Here is a 21,723-nt window from a genome sequence, read left to right as displayed (position 1 = left end):
GTGTGGGTGTGCATGTAGCGTGGTAAATCATCATGTGCAAACTCAACTATTTGTATATGTTTTGGGTGAGTGAAATGAGTATGAGGCTCTGGTTGAGAGTAGTGACAGGAAAATACTGCAGGTCAGGATCCATCAGCTCCATGATTAGCTGTGATTTAACTAGAGAGCAGGTGCTTGCGTGCAGAGCTCTGGACAGGTGTGCGACCACAAACACAGAAAGAGAAAGAGAGAAAGCAAGAGACAGAAAGGTAATCTGTGTTTTAAATTTTAAGTTGAAGAGATAAATCTGTTGACAAATGTCATACACCATTTTTACAAATGTATTATTTTATTTGAATATGATAAATTTGTTCTTAAATAAGTAAATAGGTCACAATATAAAAAAAGGAGTAAATGCATCTGTATTTCAGGCTAATGCTTTTAAAAGAAGCATTGTCTTAAATATCTAGTAAGAAAAAAAAAACATCTTAGTATTTAATTTCCCCCATAGACCAGGTGAGGTAGTAGAAAAAATCCCTGGCGTGAAATCACAAAGTGAAACAGTACACTGTTAAAGCTATGACAACACAAACAAACACATAGACTCCAGGTTGACAGAGGTTTCATTATGGATGTCTATGCTATAAATGTTGTCATTTCAGCAATTGCAGCAGAGAAACACAGGCATAAGACACTTGCATGCACATACACTCAGAAGGGAACATTCTCATGTTGTGAGACACAATCTCATTTGGATTTTCACGGCCACCGTTGGGGTTTCAGGTATTTGCATATGCTGACTCAGTGTGAAAACTCTCTTTCTTTAGTCTCTTTCATAGAAAATGGATCGATTACTGGTCAAAACTTTCATACAATATGCATATGAATTTCAAGTAGTCAGTGAAACCCTTTTACAGCAAATGTTTTACACATTACAAACGCTTCAGCCGAATGGCATGTCACTGAATGCTTGGACTTTCTTGCACTTGATTGATGTGGCCAATTTTACTGCAGTTTTCTCCCTTCCCAGAAAAACCATGCACACATGCACACACACACACACACACACACACACACACATACATACAAGTAGGCACGTACAAGCTGACATTCTCATACTTTCAATTCAGATTTCTGTTGTTAAGTGAAGAAAAGCATGTGATGTTTTAACCGAAAATATTTTTGAGTAATACTTTGCATCTGAAGGTTAAAATGTGCCTTTGTGCAGTGCACCAATACAACTGAGTTTTAAAATTTTCACTCTTGTTTGGTCTCCTTCACAATATAATTTGCAATTTGTGTGAAAACGTTTTTTTTTTTTTTTTGTATCTAAAAAAAAGGTTGTTGTTGCTTACAAGGAATTAAAAAAATCTCTGTAACAAATGGCTCTCTATTGGGAATCCAGCCAACTTTAGACTCAGGCACATCCTGGAGAAAAAGCACTGTTATTTTCTCTGATTGGTAATGGGCTAATACGGGACTGGAATGGACTTTATCAAAGGCTTCACACACATGAAAGGGCTTGCAGACTTTATAGGGCAGAGAGCTTTGCTTACTAGGGAAGGAGATGTTTTCCTTTGTTCTGGATGGGACATACTCACTATCATTGCCCTTGATGGGATAGCAAAGACTACACACTCAGAAGCCCAGATGTTTGCACATACTGTTTGCAGCTGTAGGGAGAGGTTATGTTTGGGTCATGCTGTAATGACACACATTGTTATGGTCGATCCCTAATGCTTGTGTTTTACACATACTTCTGCATAGAAAAGCAGGATATCATGCAGCAATGTGTAAAAATTAAACTAAAAAAGTGTAATTGCATGAATGCAATGTAATAAGTGTACTTGAAATTGGTACAGCAGTCTAATTGCAATAAATACATTCCTATCTATACCAGATACAGCCATTTAATGGCCATTCAAGATTTAAAACAACATTTCTGATTATATAACTTGCTCTAACATTCATTAAAAGTCTATGAAAGCAGACTGTGTCCAAGTAAATTTCCAGTTTATCAACATAACCCCACCCATTTGTAATATATTTGTGAAGCATGACAACACAACTACCATAACAGACACATAGTACTTTCTTCCTCACAAATAAAAGACTACAATAATATTCACAAATAAATGCATTCATAAGTGCTTCATACTTTCAGTATATTTTGAAGCCATATGTGGACTCTCAGAGCAATAGAGAGATATACAGTATAGGCAGGTAGAGAGACAAGCAGTCAGAATTCTAAGTGAGCAGACCGCCATCTCACTTATTAGTTTGAGTATAACTAAATGTCGCAGATCACTAGTCCATTGACAGAAGCGTGTGTGCAACACAGACTGTTCAAAAGGCAGCCTTCCCGGAGAGGTTGGTTTAGCACTGCAGAAGAAAAGAGTTGACTGGTTCAATTCAAACCTCCACTTCTTGCGAGATGCTGGGAAACACATGGAATGTCCTATTTTGTAGAAGAACTGTTGTAGGACAGAGGTGAGCAGCTGCTTGTATACTCTTGTTCAGGTGCTGATTGGTCAGATTAAATGAAAATGTTCATCCCGAACTTTAGTTAGGAACTCCACGTGGGAGCCCAGACGCTCGTCCATTTAGCCATCTCATCTAAGCCATTCTGAATCAGGTAAGACTGGCACATCATCCTTAAAATTTCCCCTTAGCACAACCTGGATCACAACATCCAAACCCTTCCAAATCTCTCATTAGTTGACTAGTAGATGCATCCTCAACCTTCCTCACTTTCCGCTTCTTCCTCTCAGTCTCCTTCTTGCATGGTCTGTCAATGTTTCTTGCAGGTGTAGACCTCCTCCTCTCTGAGGCAGGTTTGACACTCGACGTGACAGCACCAGCGGACCTGGCAGTGGCAGGAGAGGGTGGTGAGGTGGAGGGCCGTGTTGTAGCCTCGTCCACAGCACAGGCTGCTGCAGCTGGTGTCCTTGGAGCACGGTCTGCCAGCCGTCCCAGGCGAGTAGCGTGATGGCCTGCAGAAGCTGGGCGACTCCTCCAGAAACACCAGCTCAGTGGGCCGCGGACGGGGAACCGTGTTGCTGTGGCGACGAGGGCTCGCCAGCTCCGTCTCCCCCGTGGCGGAGTTAGTGACGCTGTGCACTCGAACGGCCGTGTCATAGCGGTACTTCAGCAGATGGCCTGTGTCTTGAAACGGGGAGAGCTGCTTCCAGCATGTCCTCACAGCACACGAACCGGAGACGCCATGACACTTACAAGTAGTCTTAAGTCCACTCTTCACCGCCTGAGAGGTAAAGAAAGACAGAGGTGGAGACATGAACATAGTATGCCAAATACAACACACGATCCTGTGAAAATGAGATGAAAGAGAGGATTGATAAAGATTAGATATGGGATGCTGAAAGTTGGTCCCACTTTTTGATTGGCCAAGACCCTTTCCCTGTGAATATTTGGAGGTAAAGAAGATTTTAAACAACTTATTCCTATGGAACTATTAACACTTCTGTGATTGTGGCTAATTTTTTTGTACAATGATGAAACGTGCCATCAAATAAGATATAAACATTGATTGTTGTTGCTTTATTAGACAAGATTAAAATAAAAAAAACGTTCTCCTTAATCCTTATCCAGTAAATCAAGAAAACTGAAAGTCATGAGGCCTATTGGGAATGCTGTTGTTGTGGACAATGGAGTCCAAAAGGTTGAGAGCCACATAGAGGGTCATATTAATATACTGGTATCTCCCCAAAAGTGGAAAGGGAGATGATCATAGACTTTTCTAAAAGTGGTACGGCATGCTATAAGTTGTTTACAAGAAATTGAGTGAATGCTCAAGGACTTCATAGCCCTGAGCTAAAAGAAAATCAGGTTGACATGGTGTAGATGATGGATGCAGAGGGAATGTCTGAGCTGGCTGTCTTTCAACTCTGACCTGCACCTCTTGAAGACCACCATCCCTGATCTATGCTCCTATCAACACATTTCCATTTTTGCTCTATTGCTCTCTCTCATTCTCTATCGTACTGTATCTCTGAGTTTGAGAGCCAAATCATATTGTTTACTTGTTTACTGTTTATCTATTTCTCCTATTCAGGCTCCTCTCTTCAATTCACATATTGGGGAGGAGGCTGCAGAACAGATCAGTCTATCAAAAAGGGCCCAAGGGGAGATGGGGAGGTCAAATGGTCGATGGGGGTGTTCCACCCTACATAGGTATGAGCTCCCACCCCAGGGCTACCTGAGAAATACAGAGAAGGAGAAGCGAGGAAATGGAGAGAATCTGAAAGGGGAGGGGATAACAAGACCTCAGCCACCTTTGCTTGTTTTTGTTAACCGCCATCTGTGGCCTGAGGTGTCAATTGTGGGAAACAACAAAACTGGAGACTGATAAGATAAGATCCGAGTTTGTCCAGCCGTTCTTTTCTAACTCTTTCTGTGAACCTCGTAAACCCTCCCCCTTTTTCGTTCCCTCTGTCTTTCCCTGAGGCTACCAGTCTCCTGGTAACAGGACTGTTTTGAGGGATGTTATGAGGATTTATGAAAGTCTGGGAGAGCAGCGGCGACGGCGGCAGCAGTGAGACTGGTAGAGCGGGAGGCATACAGTAGGTGGAAAAAATGCTCGTATATTACAGAGGCCTCCTCTCTGTATAATCGCCCTCATGGGGAGACCTCTAATTTTGAAAAGGGCCCCCACAGCAAGCGCTGTCATGCCTGGACCAGGGGAAGGAACACCTGGCTCCAGAGAGCTGGCCAATACCTGCTCACCTACCTGCCTCACCCCACTCGCTGAACTCTCCTTTGGGCTACAATGAACTAGGAGACTGCAACCCGCCAGCCAAGAGAGAACGTGAAGGCATGAGAGAAATTAACCCTTACAGATGTTCGCTTCTACAAGCTTTGGAGGAGACTGAAATTTCATAAAGCCATTATATCACTATCAAAAAGAATGAAAATACTCAATTGTTCTTTGAGCATGCCAATACCAGTTTTTTGGACCATGTACCATGACAATATTTTTAATATTTTGCATCTTACCCGGATGCCGACATTAATGTTGTGAGAGTCTATCTGGGCACGCAGGTCCTTGCTGACTCGTTTTTGCCCCAAGAACTTCTTGAGAAACTTGGTGCTGTATTTCAGATTGTCTCCGCATACGCCCCACTGCCAGGCCTCGCGGTGCTGCAGACCAGGAGAATCGTCGCAGGTGCAGCGCTCCATGCGTCCAGAACTGCACGCTTTGGCCAGCGCGTGAGACAAGGCTGCTGAGGACACCGCAAGCAGGAAGGCTGTCTCTTTAAAACCTGATGAAATGATGCATTTATTAATGAGCACTGTGCAAAACTGCTTTAAATGAGTATTGTACTTTTTCCACATTAAAATGTTTTACACTTGAAACATTTCCACATAGTTTTCTAGTTTAGTATTTTTGAAAAATATTTTTTTAAATGATGTACATTCAAAGGAGATGGCAATATTAGGAGCATAATAAAAGCTGTTTGTTTTCACATGAAGTGGGTTGCATGGGGGGGGGGGGGGGGGGTATTTATTTATTCAAATTAATAAATCAATCATGTTTGATTGCAAATAATGCATTTCTATAACTGTAACTGGAAATGAGTATAATAAATAGGCCAAATGTCCATTTATGAGCATATTTAATATGTCCGCAATAACATAGAGATAGGCTATTGGATCTTTGTTTTTTGAAGTAAATTTCCAGGACCACGTTCATTATTTAAAACTCACTTCATCTAGTTTGAGCGATTTGAAAAGAAAAGCCCACCTATATCGTGCCTCGCTAATGGCGTTCTCTAACATAAAAAATCCTCCATCATAACCTACATATTTTCCCATTTTGTTTCCCAAGTGTTAAGTGCAGCGTTGTGTCATGATCCTTTAACCATAATCCCCCCTTGCAACATCCTCGTATTATTGTTTTCTTAGATCAGAGCTGAGACAAGGCGTGTATTTTGATCCAATTAATTATTATTTTGACTAGGTTTTCTGTCAGATTAAAGCGCGCGATCACGCCGCCCTTTTCCTCTGAGAACTGGGCGCTTTTCCGCGAGATAAAAATACTTCAACTGGCCCCGCGAGGCCTCACCGCACAGGGATTCCGCGCTTCCCAACTCCCTAATTACCAGCGAACTGACCTAAGCTTGGCTTTAACATTCACATCCTGCACATTACGCACATGTCCGTTTGGAAACAGGCACCTCATGGAGGTTTCTGCATAGTTGTTAATACTAAAACATTTCCTTTTCTGACATATAAGTAGCATTTACTAATTTAAGACTACCAAAAAACAAATTGTAAAATTGTGTTTTGTGGGATTTAAACTCACAATATTTGGCTGTTTTTTTTTTGTGCCTTTATGAAAGTGCAAACGACTTTAACAATAAAAAGCTGATCCCAGTTACTGTGTGTTAGTTTCCCCCCCATGCAGCAGTTATGCCTACTTTGCCTATACTTTTTCTACAACTTATGTCTTAATGTTACTAATGAATTTTAATTAGCCTAATTTATTTATTATTTTGTTTTCTATCTATCTATCTATCTATCTATCTATCTATCTATCTATCTATCTATCTATCTATCTATCTATCTATCTATCGTTTTTAATAGAATTTTAGTGGCCAAACAATTATTATTATTTTTTTAAACTCCCTGTGATGGGAAAATGATGAACAGTTCCATAAACAACAACTTGTAATTGTATGACCTTGAACGAAAGGATAAAAATGGCTAAAATAAAACAGGCCTATATTAAAATATTTACATTTGCCCTCCGTTGAGATGGAAAAATGGAATGTTAATAACACTTAATACTATTTGTTTCATATTTCACAAACATTAGGCTATCTTTTAAAATCACACATTCAGAATAAATTTAAAAACACCTGGCAAATCTTACCTCGTTTTAAAAGGCTTCCACGGCCATCCATACTACAGTTCCAGCGCTCGTTGCGGAACTGATAGCGGCACTCGAGGAGGCTGAGGCGGACAGATTCCCTCAGAGTCTCCGCCAGCCCCGGTTCCCGCCGGCACAATCGCTTTTGCCGGCGCGTTAAAGTCATCTGCTCGCATTGCTTCAGGTGCGCTTTACCGTTCGGAGGCTCGTTGGCAAATGGACCGGGCAGAAAAACCAAGGGCTCGCGACCTGTAAGCCTAACGATAACATACACAATACAGTCACGAAAACTACAGTACAGTTGAACCATTCATTTACTTTTAAGGATGTTCATTTTGATTAGTTCACACACACCCCGTCCATACAATTAGCCTTTAAGAACTTTTAAACTATCAGATAGGCTACACTATAAAATGTTTTAATCATCATGTTATAAAAATCTTTGTTTTAGTTTAGCTTGTCACAGTTATTTCTCTCATTTCAATTTTCTGAAGAGTTTTCAGTGTACTTTTTTTTTTTTTTTTTTTTTTTACTGTATTTGAGAACAAATCAACAAATTAGAATGAACTAGCGATGGCACGGGTGCTTTGAATATATGTTTAAATACCTGATTTGAATAGTCGTGACTCGTGTTTGAATAGAGAACGCACATAATTGGTCAGTAGTCTGGAGTGCCCTTGGATTTTGGATACACTACTGTGGCGCTTAACAATCTTCAGTCAGCACTCTTAATTAAAACCCATTGGAGAGTGTTTTTACGTGTTTATAGGATTCTTAATATAAACACCAGTGGGGAAATAACGTCCTGTGAGCGAAAGCCAGAAAGATCTTAATGATCAGGTAGGGCGAGTGTCAGGACGCGGTGCCAAACCATCGGAAGACATCTGGATCCATACACTGCGCTGTTCAGTGCTCTCTATGGCAATAATCGGCCCGAACAACACACTATTTCGATATTTTAGACAAATCAATGTTAAAAAACAAATAAATACATACAACGAAATCTAATGGTGTTACTGGTAGCAATTTTGAAAGCAAGAAAAATGAGAGCAAGCCAAAAAATGTCTTAGTTAAATAATTAATTTTAGAACCTTTTAAAATACGACATTCTTTAAATAATTATTTCAGTCTGTATAGTGTGATTATTTGTAACAGACAGCCTGCAATTTAGGTTTAAAACATGTTTGTTAAACATAATAAAACAATAAGGCATGCGTAATTGCGCATGGGATATCCAACATCACCAAATATCTCCACCTGTTGACACCACTTCAAATGATTCAATTCCATGCCAAATATGTCAATAATGCACTCAGAGGTTATTTCCAAGACTTCAGAGAAGATGGAGGATATAAAAGGCTCTGCTGACCCGAAATAGGCTGCTGCGTGGGAGAGAAGGATGCAGAGGGCAATAAGTCGCAGCGGACAGGCAGTCCTTGTAAGCCCGGTGCACATGATGACGGGTCGACGCTGCTCTTCATTGCGCTATCTGTCCTTGTTGAAATCCCAGCTGTGCTGGACAGAGCAACTTCTTAAAGGGGCAGAAACTCATTTCAGACCTTGGGAGGCGCGGTCCCGAGAGGGGTGAGGCATGAGCGTCGAACTTATTGGATCATCAGTCATTTACTCCGCCTATTGTGCCATGCAAGGAAACGACTCTTATTTCCCTACAGATTGGCAGGTGCGCTTCCCTGCTGAATGGTTCACATTTAGGCTATACTTAAAATCCCCCTTCTGATTATGGAAGACATGGATGGACAATTAATTAATCATCCAAGACCAAAACAAATAGATTAGGTGATTAAACTAATAATGTTCAATTTCAATAATTATCAAGTCTTCTTCACGTATAGTTTGTCTGCTTTTGTAAGTATGAAAGTAAATAGAGAGGAAATTAAGAAGAGAAGTGAATAGGAAAGAAACTTTTCTATTGGTTTCATATTGTCTTGTTATCTCTAATGTCAAATGAATACAACATTGAATAATTTAGACTTTTGTGTGTCATCATCACTTGTTATACTATTCTTTTAAAGCGGTTCAGCATAAGTCTTTAGAGTTCAGTATAGGAATAATGAGTGTCTGTTTACTCTTGTTTAATTCCAACACCTTGTTTACAAACTGTGGCTCCATTCTCATTTCCTGAGCATCATTAACGCACTGGCGACTTTGATGCTGTTATCATCACTAAGCACAAGATATAACGAGCTAATCATGGCTGATCTTTCATCTCAGTTCCTCTTGCCTCCATCAGTGACAGACCAACTGGGCTCCGCATTTCCCTTATGATGTCACCTTCTTTGTTTAAGACACCCACCTTTATGACGTAGGTGTGTCAGGTGCACTTCTTGCTTGTGGTGACCAATCCAAACAATATGCAGGAGACATTCTCTGCTCCTAAAATAAGTATAAAATACATTTGAGAATCATCTTTCTATCATTAATGTTGGATTCTTGAATAGGGATCCATTTGTTCATTTTAGAATTGTTTTGAGGTCTTTAAAAATACGATACAGTAGATAACACTTAAGTTGATATAAAGTACTTTAAGAATTTATGTGAATTTATTCAAATGGGTTTATCTTGTTGATTAATGTTATTATTAATGTTGTTAGATTAACTTATATTTTAGGCAGTTAGGAATGTTATTTTTCATACCCCCCCAAAACAAAGAAGTAAACTTTTGGGACTGTTACTGTATGTTTCTAAAATGAAATTATCTCTCCAACAGTTTGTCCAGTTATGTATTTTACATTTTAGGGATTTTCCAGGTCTGAATTCGAAAAGGCCTTGTTTGGTCATGTTTCTTGTCACTACTGTTGGTATAAAAAAAATTGATAAGCTTAAAATTTTAAATGAATAGAATTAGTTTAATTAATTAATTAATTTGAGACTCTCCTAGTACCCAGGTTTTATTTGAGCACACAGTACTTTCAAATCATTAATGACCTTTTACCTTGTCCTGCAGTTAAAAAAAAACATTAACAACAAATAGAGTAGCTAAAGATATTCAATGAATTGTCAGTATTTGTAGCTTTGTGCTTCAGTGGATGGGCAATTGTTTGGTTTGTCTTATCTGCAGCACCCTCTGCTGACTGGAACATACTCTGTCTATCTGCAGAATTATGTACAGCTCAGTTGATCATTGAGAATGTATTACACCATCTGGTGGACTATTGATTTTTTGATTTGTGGCTATTCATATTCATGACAAATAGGTCATAATTTAGGATAAAATTCACAAGATAAAATAAGCTAATATAATAAGCTAATTTAGGACAAAATGCCTTATAAATAAATAAGGTAAGCAAGTATGTTTAACTAGGCCTACAGTTTTTTTTTATTTCAAGTATGGATTTTTTTTATAATTATTTTTTTTACTTTTTATAATTTAAAGTATTTGCTTTTGTTACATTGCATTACTGAGTGCAACAAGATATCACAAATGGTACAATAGATAAAACATACTATATTTATTGGCACCTGACACGTTGTAGTATATTTGCCGCTAGAGGGTAACCTCATCCATGTTAATGTTAGACGATGCAATCCTCGAAACAGCTAATCTGTCATATTTATAAAGTCCTCCTCCAACAGAACCTTCAGTCCATTTGATCCTTTTACTTTATATTTACTCAACTCTCTGGTTAGCGCGGTTCGAAAAAAAGAGATTCTTATTAGAAGCATAAATTTGTTAAACATATTCAGGTCGACTCATCTTTCATTTTGCATGGGAAGAGACGGCCTGTACACGCGTCCCTATGCACTCACACCCACCATGCAGTCATTGGACGACGACAGTAAAGGGGTGGGGTTTGGCATACACTTTGGACAATGTGATTGGACAGCACTTCCGCGAGGGCGGAAAACATGACGCCACCGTCCTCAGAGTAGAGAAAGACGCCATTTTGTTTTTAGCGGTGAGGAGGAGAACCGGAAAAAAATTGTAGCGAAACTGCACCAAAAGGTAAATACTGCCGAAACCACACATTTTGCTTTGTCATTCTGACGTAAGTTGTACAGAGGTATTTTAATTTACCTGTCGTTCACATGTAACTATTAAACAGAAAACGAGTATTCGGTTATGAATGGTCATCTCAGTCAGGGAGGCTAACAGGCTAACTAACGGATGTTTGCTTAGCTGATGTGGAACTGCATAACCAGTTCGCGCCTACTTATAGCAATATACAGACATTTTCAGCGCTAATATTTATGTCTAAACGCGTTTTACCCCCTACACAAATTATATAGATACTCAGGCCTGGCCAGAGTAAAATAAGTAGTGATGTAAACAGTCGAGTGATGTAGTTACCTCGCCCTTAGCACATATAGCAGACGACAAGGCGTCGCTCGCGACACAAGCTGAACGCTCCCCTGTAAAGAACGGCTCCTGCGCTAACAGTCTACATTGGTTATAATCTAGGCGATCTAGTTTGTCTCTTAATTCGATGGTGGAAATAAACTGATACGTTAGATCACAGTGACTCAAAGTCAGTTACAGTCACTGTGCGTAATCTGTGAATAATTTCTAGGCCGCGTTTCTAATGTTGGTGTTCGAAACAACAGACGTTGTGTCTTTTCACCAGAAGTGTTCCTTGTACAGTTGTTGGCAACATGCTCTATATGTAGGTCTAAAGTGGTTTGCATTTTGAAAAGCGCGAACAGTATTGATACCGTCATTGGCATTAGAGAACAACTGAGTTTTGTGATAACGTTAAACGGTGATATGATGACGTATTTAATTTGTCTAGCGGGTGTCAAACACCCAGGGTGACCACAGTAATGTATGAATGGATGGATTCAATCAAAGAAAGTGTAATCTAGTTCGCTGTCAGTGATTATTCATTTTAACCCCTTTCCGTTCCTAGTCGGATTGTAGAACTAGACGTCTGTTGTCGGATGATTGCCGTTTTTCTAAGTGTGGTTGTAGTGCTGCTGTTGAGTTTTAAGGTGTTTTGTAAGCAAGCACAGTCACTCTGATCATAAATGACTGGCGTGTTGATTTCTAGTTAGGAAGCATTTCTCGCTATAATTGGCTGTGTCTGTCGCAACATTGTAACTGTGGATGGGATCGTGTGTTGTCATGTGATTTTTCTCTAGCCTCTATACGCTCTCACTTCCTAGTCTGTCTGATAAATGGGTTATCTTAACCATTACGGTCTTTGATCTTTGTGCACGTTTGATCATAATTTTAATCTCATATAGGGGAAGTATCCTACATGTATCACATCAGAGTACTGATTAATCTCAGTTGATCAGAGATGTGAATGTTCTATTTAGAATTAAAAAAAATAAATAAAAAAAAAATATATATATATATATATATATATATATATATATATTATTACTATTATTTTTATTCATTCAAATGTCAGGAATGATGTCTGCTGGAAAAATAAAGAGCAACATAACATAAGAGCAACAGAATGTACACTATCGTTCAAAAGTTTGCGATCAGCTAACAGCTTTAGATTTGGAGAAATGAATGCTTTTATTCAGCAAGGATGCATTCATCTTTACTGAAAACTAGTAAACTACTTTATAATGTTTCAAAAGACTTATTTCCACTTTATACTTGTATTTATTCTGAACTTTCTATTCAACATATTATTCAGGAACATTTTTAGCATGGTTTCCACAAAAATATGAAGCTGTCACTGTTTTCAATTTCAACATTGATAATAAGAAATGTTTCTTGAGCAGTAAATTAGCATATTTGAAAGATTTCTGAAGGATCATGTGACACTGAAGACTGGAGCAATGATGCTGAAAATTCAGCTTTGACACCACTGGAATAATTTACATTTTAAAGTATATAAAAAAAAGGTTATTTTAAATTGTAATCATTTTTCATAATATTACTGTTTTTACTTTTATTTACAGTTTTTTTCATCAAATAAATGGAGACTTGGTAGGATAAGACACTTATTTAAAAACACAAGTCTTACCGACCCCAAACTTTAGAAGTGTGAATGGTATGCCAGTGCTTAACCATAAATGCCTTCAGTTTCAGCATGACTAGTTCACTGTTGTAACCAGTGGAAACAAAAAGAGTCAGCAATACATCTGATGCATGATTTTTAAATGTGTTGCTGCACAGGGTGACAAAGTGAATAACAGTGGGGGAAAAGAACAAGCTTTCACTTAACAGAACAGACGTTTTTAAATGTTAAGACAGTCATTGAAACCTGTTACTGGAATCAACAGAATAAATAAAGGCCTTCTGAAATGATGCGTTCGTATAAAAGATATCCATATTTAAAACTTTCTGGACTAAAATAACTAGCTTCCGGCACCTGTAAGTAGTTGTTATAAACATGCCTTAGAAAAAGAAACATTACTGCTGTGCATCTTGAAACAAAACAATTGCACTGACATATTTTAAGATATATCTGTGCAAGTTGCTTTCAGTTAAAACAGCTCAAACTTGCATTTTAGCCTGGGTCTAACTTAAAGGAATAGTTCACTTCAAAATGAAAATTCTTCTGTCATCATTTACTCCCCCTCAAGTTGTTTCAAACCTGTATGAATTTCTTTCTTCTTCTAAACACAAAGAAAGATATTTTGAAGAATGTCGGTAACCAGACAGTGGATTTACCCCATTGACTTCTATAGTAGGAAAAAAAATATTATAGAAGTCATTGGGGCACATCAACCGTCTGGTTACCGACATTCTTCAAAATATCTTCTTTTGTGTTCAGCAGAAGAAAGAAATTCATACAGGTTTGAAACAACTTGAGGGGGAGTAAATGACACAATTTTCATTTTGAAGTGAGCTAGTACTTTAAGCCTTGTCTTTGAAACCAGGGGTTAATATAATATGTGTAATGTTGTAGCTCTGTTTACACCATACAGAGATTAGTGTGCAGTTATGATTACTACAATAACATTAGCAACAGCTTCTCGTTTTACCTTTTCTATTCAATAATTCAACTTCTTTGGATCCTTGAATAATTGATGTGGCTTAATTTGTGGCTGACGTACCCTATGGCAGATTAAAAAAAAATTCTATTTGAATTTACATCTTTGTCCTTTCTCCTCCATTATTTTTACAAACCATACTTACCTGTTCTTTCTTTATCTAAAACACATACACTGACCATAATGCAACCCATTTGACTGATCAGTGAGTCAACCTGTGTAAATGTGTCACAGAATGAGTCAGTTTTTTTGTAGCACTTCCTTGTATTTGCAGGGACGTCTTCAAGTGATGTGGCCCCTTATGGAGCACCCTTTGTTTAACAAAAAGGGTGTTTTTCAAATAGTTCTTTTGGGACTTTGTTTCAACTCTGGTGTCACTGCATTCTAAAGACCCACCTCTGTTCTTTTTACCCAAAGGACACACTGCTCTCGCAATCTTAGTGGGTGTGTTCTCACACCATTCTTAGCACCTAACTTTTGTGACATTTAGACTCGGTAGACAGACAGAGTACATTCCTTCAGATCTTTAATTACTTGTGAACAAACTTGCTTTTATTATTTCGGCTACTGTAGTCTTTTAGATTATTTTTGCACACATGTATTTTGTGTAAGGTATCACTAACTACCTCACAATACCGTACACATTATGATGCATATGCTATGGTTCAAAATGTTGCAGTGCATCATGGAATTATAATTGGATCATGAGTGAAATACATGCACTACATCCACCATGTCAATGAGAGTGAATCTGTGGTATCAGTTTTAGTCTCTCCCATATATTTGCTGCATTTGTTTAAAACAAACTATAGCCGCTTTTCCACTGTCGGGCCAAACCTTTTTCTTTGCTTACCCGTTCCATTCTTTGCCGATCTGGCCCAGCTGGATATGGTTTCATTTTCCAGTGTGGGACTGATAATACAGCTCTTTGGAAAGTAATACAAATGTGGCAGTCACTGACTTGGTAACGCAAGATTTTACAGACCGCGGGTAATCTGAAATCTGACGACGCATCTATAATATGGTTTGTTGAAAAATTCAACATAAAACAGACGGAGTTCCACTAATGAATGTTTCTGTCGATGTATACACTCCGCATTAGGGATGCAGCGATTAACCAATTTCACGATTAACCGCGATAAAAAACAGACAACCAAATTTAGCTTCAGTGTGTACGTGGCAATTGTTCACTCGTATACATTTCAAACACTACAGGTTTTAAAGCAGATTGACAAGTTAAGCTAACATGAAAACAAAAATGAGACATTATTATGGTTGGTTGTTTATAATTTCTGAGAGTCTTCAAACATGTCCCATATTGTTTAGACACAAAATAGGAGAGATGTATTGACTGTCTTTGGTCTGTATAGGGATGTAGTGTGGCCTCATTGTCTAAAACTGTGTAGTTTATCTCTTACGCTACAGTTGGGATTAGTGTAACCCAATCGATGGGGACCAGTGTCTCTCTCTCTCTCTCTCTCTCTCTCTCTCTCTCTCTCTCTCTCTCTCTCTCTCTCTCTCTCTCTCTCTCTCTCTCTCTCTCTCTCTCTCTCTCTCTCTCTCTCTCTCTCTCTCTCTCTCTCTCTCTCTCTCTCTCTCTCTCTCTCTCTCTCATTAATTCAGAGGGCAGGTGTCTCCTCTTACAGGTTTGTCAGGTGTCTGGTTACCTCCTATACTCTTCTTTCCACTGGTGGAATCTTGCATTCACCTCATCACTGAGCCTTTTGTTTCTCTCCTCCCTCCCTCCCCCAAGCATAACCTGCATTCATGGCACATTAAACACTTAATCAGTTCCTGTGTAATAATGGTGGGTTGTGTCATTTGGGGTTTGTAGTTAATAGTTTGGGTTTTGGGGTTAATAGTTTGTAATTATTTATCAGCAGTGTTGAGCATGTTACTTTAGTTATAGTTACTAGTTACTTCTCACAAATAGTAAGTAGAGTTACATCATTAAAAAAGTAAAGTAATCAAAGTAATGATTACGTTACTTTTAAAAAATAAAATAAATAAAATGTCAAATAACTTGGATGCCCCAAATATTAAATATGTTAAATTAATTAAATGGACACTAAATAGAATAAATTATGATAAAACATTGTATCTACACTGTTTATGTTGCTGTGGGACAATGTGAGAGACCCCTATTAAATTCAATATAGCCTACTATTTAAAATGTTATCATTACTATAGTGGAACAATAAAACACAATAGATGGTTTTATAGAATTTATTGCACAGACCACAACTGGCCAACAAATAAGTCTAAAAATAAAGTATGCTTCTTAAGAAATGTACCAAAAACTTCACATCTGATAGACATACTGTAGCCTACTTGAAGTATTTTCTTCCTCACAAAAGTAAACAGTTTAACAAGAAGTGCTCTCAATATAATACTGAACAGTGTAATATAAAATATAATATTTTTTAAAGTTTATAATATTTAAAAGTTCTCTGTAGATTATAAGAGTTTATTTAAGCCAAATTCTAGGCGTATTTGCAGCATGTGTTCACAACCAATCAAACAAAGATGTTTTCTGGAAACGTTTCCTGCAGGTTATTCTTGAGTTTTATTTTATAACCTAAAGAGAACGTTCCCTGTTATTTTTAGGTTTTATTTTTATAACCTAAATAGAACCTTCCCAGAACGATCCCTGCAGGTTATTTTTATTTTATTTTATTTTTTTATAACCATGTAAACTAATTGAACCATTGCAGATGATACCAATAGGCTACAGAGATTATTCTAATGCTGAAATGTGTAATTTATTTATAAACAAACTAGCCTATATAATGCTCAGCCTCTGTCGCGCACTGTCGAGCGCTCTCGCTTCGCTTTTGTCCGGTCTGGCGCCTCACACTTTGCAGGTCCTATAGCTGAGAGACAGCCTACTCGGATGAAAACCGCTGCAGTGAGCTCAATTATAGTAACGCCGCATTTTATTGTCAGTAACTATGGTTGTAATGGGGAAACAATAATTCGTTTGATTACTCGTTACTGAAAAAAATAGCGCCGTTTATAACTCCGTTATTCCCATCACGGTTTATCAGATGCCTGTGTCTGAAACTTACTGCAGAGTTACTTGGTTAAGTGCTTTGCTTAAGTATCACCCTTTTGAAGGGTTCAAGCCTCTTTTTGATTTATTTTTTATTTCCAACTCTGATCTTTACCACTGTCACACCATCCTCAATTATATGTTTTGCTTGCTCTATAACCCTATCTACCCTCTCTATTGTTCCCCGCAGATCCGCCACCATGGGGAACATGTTTGCAGGCCTCTTTAAGAATCTCTTTGGGAAGAAAGAGATGAGAATTCTGATGGTGGGCTTGGATGCTGCTGGAAAGACCACCATCCTGTACAAACTGAAACTGGGAGAAATAGTCACCACCATCCCCACTATCGGTTTGTGACTTTTTCACATTTACTATTCATTCTTTCTCAGTCATATTTCAGATGACATTTCAGACTAATGGCGTCAGCGTAACTACATCGTCACTGCAGCTGCGCGAGAGTATTCACACTGGAAGCGTTTGTACAGCAGCGGCTCCAAGGCTTCATATAAGCAAGCATTTCTTTTCAAAGACAACTATAAATTTGTTTTTAGAAGTTGGTAATTTATCAACTTAATGGTCTTGAAAGTTTAAGATGGGGAGGTGTACAACATTCGCATGTAAATGGTTAACAACAAACACAACCAAGAAAACAGCTCCGATCTTGTCGTTTCAGTCATACTTCGATATGTTTACAAGACAGCAAATGCACACTCAGGTTTGATTTGGGTAGTGCTAGCCTATATACCTGTCTGTATTACATAAACTAAAAGAAAATTTATATATCATATTTTCTGGCTAGTTTAAATTAGTTTTTTTTATAATACACCATACTTTCACCCAAACTGAATAATTAAAAACAAGTTTAAATGGGTAAATCATCTATAAAACACTCACGTGACTCTCCTGCTCCCGGTGTGAAAGCACTCATTGGTTAACATGCATGTCGAAAAAAATATGCACCGCTCACGCTTGTGGTGTGAAGTGGCCGAAATACGCTGGTTTTGCAACATGTATACGGCTCATAAATGCAGCCCTTTTTTCAGTGGATTTGGTTCTATAAATATTCCTTTTTTCCATTGGCATTTAAAAAATGATCAATGAATAGTTGTAAGCCATCAATCAAACTAACCAGATGTGAGATCAATCGATTCAGAAATTAGAGACTTTAATTTGAAGAAAAATTTCAGGTTTTCCTGCATTTAGGAAAAAAACTCTTTATTCTACTTTTAGCCGTCTCCCCTCCCCTCTTATTCCATCGTTGTGTGTCCAGTCTTATCCCTCTTTCTCTGCTCTCTGGCAAAAAGTTTTTACCCTCTGGCTATAGTGTTATTAGAGCAGGGCCCCAATGTGAGACAGGACCAGTTCATGGCTTTTCACTCTCATTCCTTCTGGCCCTGTTTCTGTGTGCCAATGTTTATTTAACTTGCCTCCCTTCTCTTTGTGCAGGTTTTAATGTTGAGACAGTAGAGTATAAGAACATCAGCTTTACAGTGTGGGATGTGGGCGGTCAGGATAAGATCCGGCCGCTTTGGAGGCACTATTTCCAGAACACACAAGGTCAGTGTCTATGCATACACACAGAGTACCAGGTATCAAGCTACTCTTAAGCACATACTCAGTCTCCCACGGTCTCTTTCACAGGCCTGATATTTGTTGTGGACAGTAACGATAGAGAGCGAGTGAACGAGGCAAGAGAGGAGTTGACGAGGATGCTGGCGGAGGACGAGTTGAGGGATGCCGTGCTGCTTGTCTTTGCCAACAAACAGGTAAGAGAGAGCAGAACATAATTTGCTAAACCCAAGGAGCATCAGCAGCCCCAGTATTTTTGGGTTTGTTTTCAGTCTTCAGCTATGGCTGACATCATGTATGACTGTGTCTTTGATACAGTTTTCCTGATTTGATTCTGATTCACAAGCTATTCATCCAGTTCTGATTTTAATTGTTTCAGACTAAGTTGGGTATATTTCACTTGAATCGATTTAGCTTACAAGCACTACTGTTCGAAAGTCTTTTTATTCAGCAAGGATGCATTAAATTTATCAAGCGACAATGAATACATTGTTACAAAGAATTATACTTTCAAATAAATGCTGTTGTTTTTAAGGGGTTTTTTTTATTAAAGAAAAAACAAAAGTATTAAGCCGCACAAGTGACGGTCAGCGTTGTACAAACACATTTTCGATCTTGACTTCTATGAATCAATATCATTCAAATCAAAAATCTGTTTTTACAAAGCTCAGTAACTGACTGCATTGTTCTTACCGTCTGTTTCCTACAGGACCTGCCCAATGCGATGAACGCAGCCGAGATCACAGATAAGCTGGGCCTTCATTCCCTGCGTCATCGTAACTGGTACATTCAGGCCACCTGCGCCACAAGCGGGGATGGCCTGTACGAAGGGCTCGACTGGCTCTCCAACCAGCTCAAAAACGCTAAATGATCCATTCCACCCTCTCCTCTTCTGTCAGCGCTGTGTGTGTATGAGTGTGTGTAAAGGGTGACAGCACTAGTTTCAGTCTCGCCCTGTTGCCCAGTTTATTCATATCTTTCTCTTGTCCAGTCTTGTATACATCAGAGACTTAGCCCAGTGCTGTCTAAAATACACATGCAAGTGTGTGTGTGTGTGTGTGTGTGTGAGTGAACTGAGGGTGGGAGTAGCCTTGCTGTGCCTTTCAAAATAGACACTCAGCGTACAGCACGGTTCTCTCTTTCTCTCTTTTCTCCCTCCTCTCCCCGTGGTTTTCTGCACGCAAAGAATGACCCAGGATGTTAAATATTTCTGTTACCTAATACACTGAAACCAGACTATAGGCCTGATTTTTCCCTTTCCCAATGTTTAAAGCAATCACGCATGACTAAAATGTTACAAGGTGTGAGTTGCCATCCTTTGACCCCACATTTGATAAAACTCATTGTAACCTGCATCAGGTTGGGAAAAAAGAAGGAAAAAAATCAGACAATAAAGTGACATTTGTTTTTCATCCATTCTTCTTCGCGTTATTTGAAAATCATGCTAATGCTTTCAGGTACGTCACATGACACTCTCCATGTGAACACCAGCTCGCTTTCCCTACTGCTGTCCTCAGTCAAGCGCATTCAAGCACAAGCCTGTGAAATCTTTTGTTTACACAAAGTCAGCTTGTAAAACGTCTTAAACTATTGCCTGTGGGGAAGAAATCATGTGACCCTGCGTGTCTGCTTTCTTGGATCTTGCTGTAGTATGATCATCCAGTCAGATCCCAGGCACTAACTAACAGTCCTACATGTGTTTTGATTGGCATGCAAGAGGCGACTGCAGAAGTGATGAGTGTTTGTGGGAGTATGGAGGGAGTGAGCGCCTTCTGCTGGTGCAGCAAGGCCTTTTGCGAGCTGCTCCCACTCCAGTGATTCTTCTTTTAGCTCTTTTTCTTTATTTTTATTGTTGTGATGATTATTTTTGTTGTTACTACGGTCTCTTTCAAGGTGTCCTGCATCATGTGTACATTCAGAATCGCATGAGTGTTCTGGTGAGGCCGCTAAGGGCTTTTTGGGGTGCGTTCGGTTTCCTTATTGTAATCTGAAAATGAGATCCCTGATATATTGATTAACATCCAGGCAAATCTGCAGCTGATCCAGAGTCGCCAACAAGATCCAGTGGTTGTCTCTATAATGGTTCTCTTTGTATGAGAGAAATACAGAACAGCTGCAGGTCAAAATGCAAACTCCTCCAGCCTGCTGTAGTCCTCCCTCTTCCATATTTCACATTTCTTTTTTCCTTCATTTCTCTTCATCTGTTGATGGCTGCTCTACCTGATGCACCGGTCCATTTTGAAACATGTCACTGATAGAAAAAACCACCAGCAGAGAGATGTTCACTTAGAGAACATGTACACACAGCCTAATAATCCAAAACTGACAAACGCTTTGCTTCCCTTCATATTCCAAAGGCAACTGCATTCGGCTGTAAAGATCCCAGTGGTCCGACCCCTGTGCTGAGCTCTCACAAGGGTATAGCTGACGTTTCACCTTGTGTGAAACTTGATGGCAACATGAATGCATTTCATTAATTTGTTTTCTTTCCCCTTTGTCTGTCACCAAATTCATGTTTCATAACTCTAATAATGTTTTTCTTGGCCTTTTAGTTATGATACAGATCTACTGTAGTTGATAGATTTATTTGAATAAGCATCATCTATGACAAGTAATTAAAGTGTATGGACTTGAGTATGAAAATGTATTTAGCTTTCGGATTTCATTTAGCTATCCTATGTTCAGATGTGAAGCTTTAATTTCAAAAAAATCTGTAAAATAATAGGAGGAAGGAATGTGTGCAGATGTTTTTTTTTTTCTTTTACTGAAATGGTTTTTGTTTTTAGCTTTTTTTTTTTTTAAACCCATCTTGTAACATCTGATAAATGCACTATAATAAAGAGATCTCTATTACAATTGTTTTTGTTGTGCCTTTATTTTACAACTTTTGTCAATATTCAGATATTTACATGATTGCTGTTGTTGGAGCACTGATGTGTCCGTCTTATTCTAGTTAATCATAAGGTGGTGCTGTGGAGCTGATGCTGACAGGACAAAATATAGCACGATTCAAGTTGATTTGACACCTATACATAGTCATTTAGTGACTATAATCTATGGCCTGAGACGCTGGGATAAGCTCCAGCAGTCCAGAGACCTTACATAGGACCAGCAGTTTAGAAGACGTATGAATTAAAGGGATTATAAAATAGGGTGTAAAACTGCCATTTGTTGCGTTCCACTATGGAACTGGCAGTCAAGAACTGAATGAAGATGGGAGAATAATATTTCAGTTGCACATAGAGCTAACATCCATCTGCTTCTCTAGGACTGGGCCACAGTTGCAGCAGATTATGTAGGGCAGCCCACACCATGGA

At 38.7% G+C, this 21,723-nt stretch overlaps 2 protein-coding genes across 2 annotated transcripts; one reads left to right on the top strand and one right to left on the bottom strand.

Moving 5' to 3' along the window:
- Positions 1–262: 262 nt before the first annotated feature.
- Positions 263–8,387, bottom strand: wnt9b (wingless-type MMTV integration site family, member 9B). The gene is made up of 4 exons (XM_084137933.1): positions 8,238–8,387; positions 6,872–7,125; positions 4,993–5,258; positions 263–3,241 (listed from the first exon to the last, which is right to left on the bottom strand). The coding sequence occupies exons 1-4, from the start codon at positions 8,321–8,323 to the stop codon at positions 2,771–2,773; spliced, it is 1,077 nt and encodes a 358-aa protein (XP_083994059.1). The 5' UTR covers positions 8,324–8,387; the 3' UTR covers positions 263–2,770.
- Positions 8,388–10,734: 2,347 nt separating this feature from the next.
- On the top strand, positions 10,735–21,262 carry arf2a (ARF GTPase 2a). Its single transcript, XM_084122769.1, has 5 exons — positions 10,735–10,832; positions 17,029–17,186; positions 18,284–18,394; positions 18,479–18,603; positions 19,116–21,262. The coding sequence occupies exons 2-5, from the start codon at positions 17,039–17,041 to the stop codon at positions 19,275–19,277; spliced, it is 546 nt and encodes a 181-aa protein (XP_083978895.1). The 5' UTR covers positions 10,735–10,832; positions 17,029–17,038; the 3' UTR covers positions 19,278–21,262.
- The last annotated feature ends 461 nt before the right edge of the window (positions 21,263–21,723 follow it).

This window comes from Abramis brama (assembly GCF_963993115.1).
Source record: "Abramis brama genome assembly, chromosome: 1".
NCBI classification, from domain to species: Eukaryota; Metazoa; Chordata; class Actinopteri; order Cypriniformes; family Leuciscidae; genus Abramis; species Abramis brama.
This window is presented reverse-complemented; position numbering and strand designations above follow the sequence as displayed.

Excerpts from the sequence above, each read along its gene's own strand:
- wnt9b (XM_084137933.1), bottom strand. The coding sequence starts at position 8,323 with ATGTGCACCGGGCTTACAAGGACTGCCTGTCCGCTGCGACTTATTGCC. Across the intron at positions 7,126-8,237 it reads CACGCAGCAGCCTATTTCGG|GCTTACAGGTCGCGAGCCCT; the intron begins GTCAGCAGAGCC and ends TGTTATCGTTAG. Across the intron at positions 3,242-4,992 it reads ACATTAATGTCGGCATCCGG|GCGGTGAAGAGTGGACTTAA; the intron begins GTAAGATGCAAA and ends TTTACCTCTCAG.
- arf2a (XM_084122769.1), top strand. The coding sequence starts at position 17,039 with ATGGGGAACATGTTTGCAGGCCTCTTTAAGAATCTCTTTGGGAAGAAA. Across the intron at positions 18,395-18,478 it reads CTATTTCCAGAACACACAAG|GCCTGATATTTGTTGTGGAC; the intron begins GTCAGTGTCTAT and ends TCTCTTTCACAG. Across the intron at positions 18,604-19,115 it reads TTGTCTTTGCCAACAAACAG|GACCTGCCCAATGCGATGAA; the intron begins GTAAGAGAGAGC and ends TGTTTCCTACAG.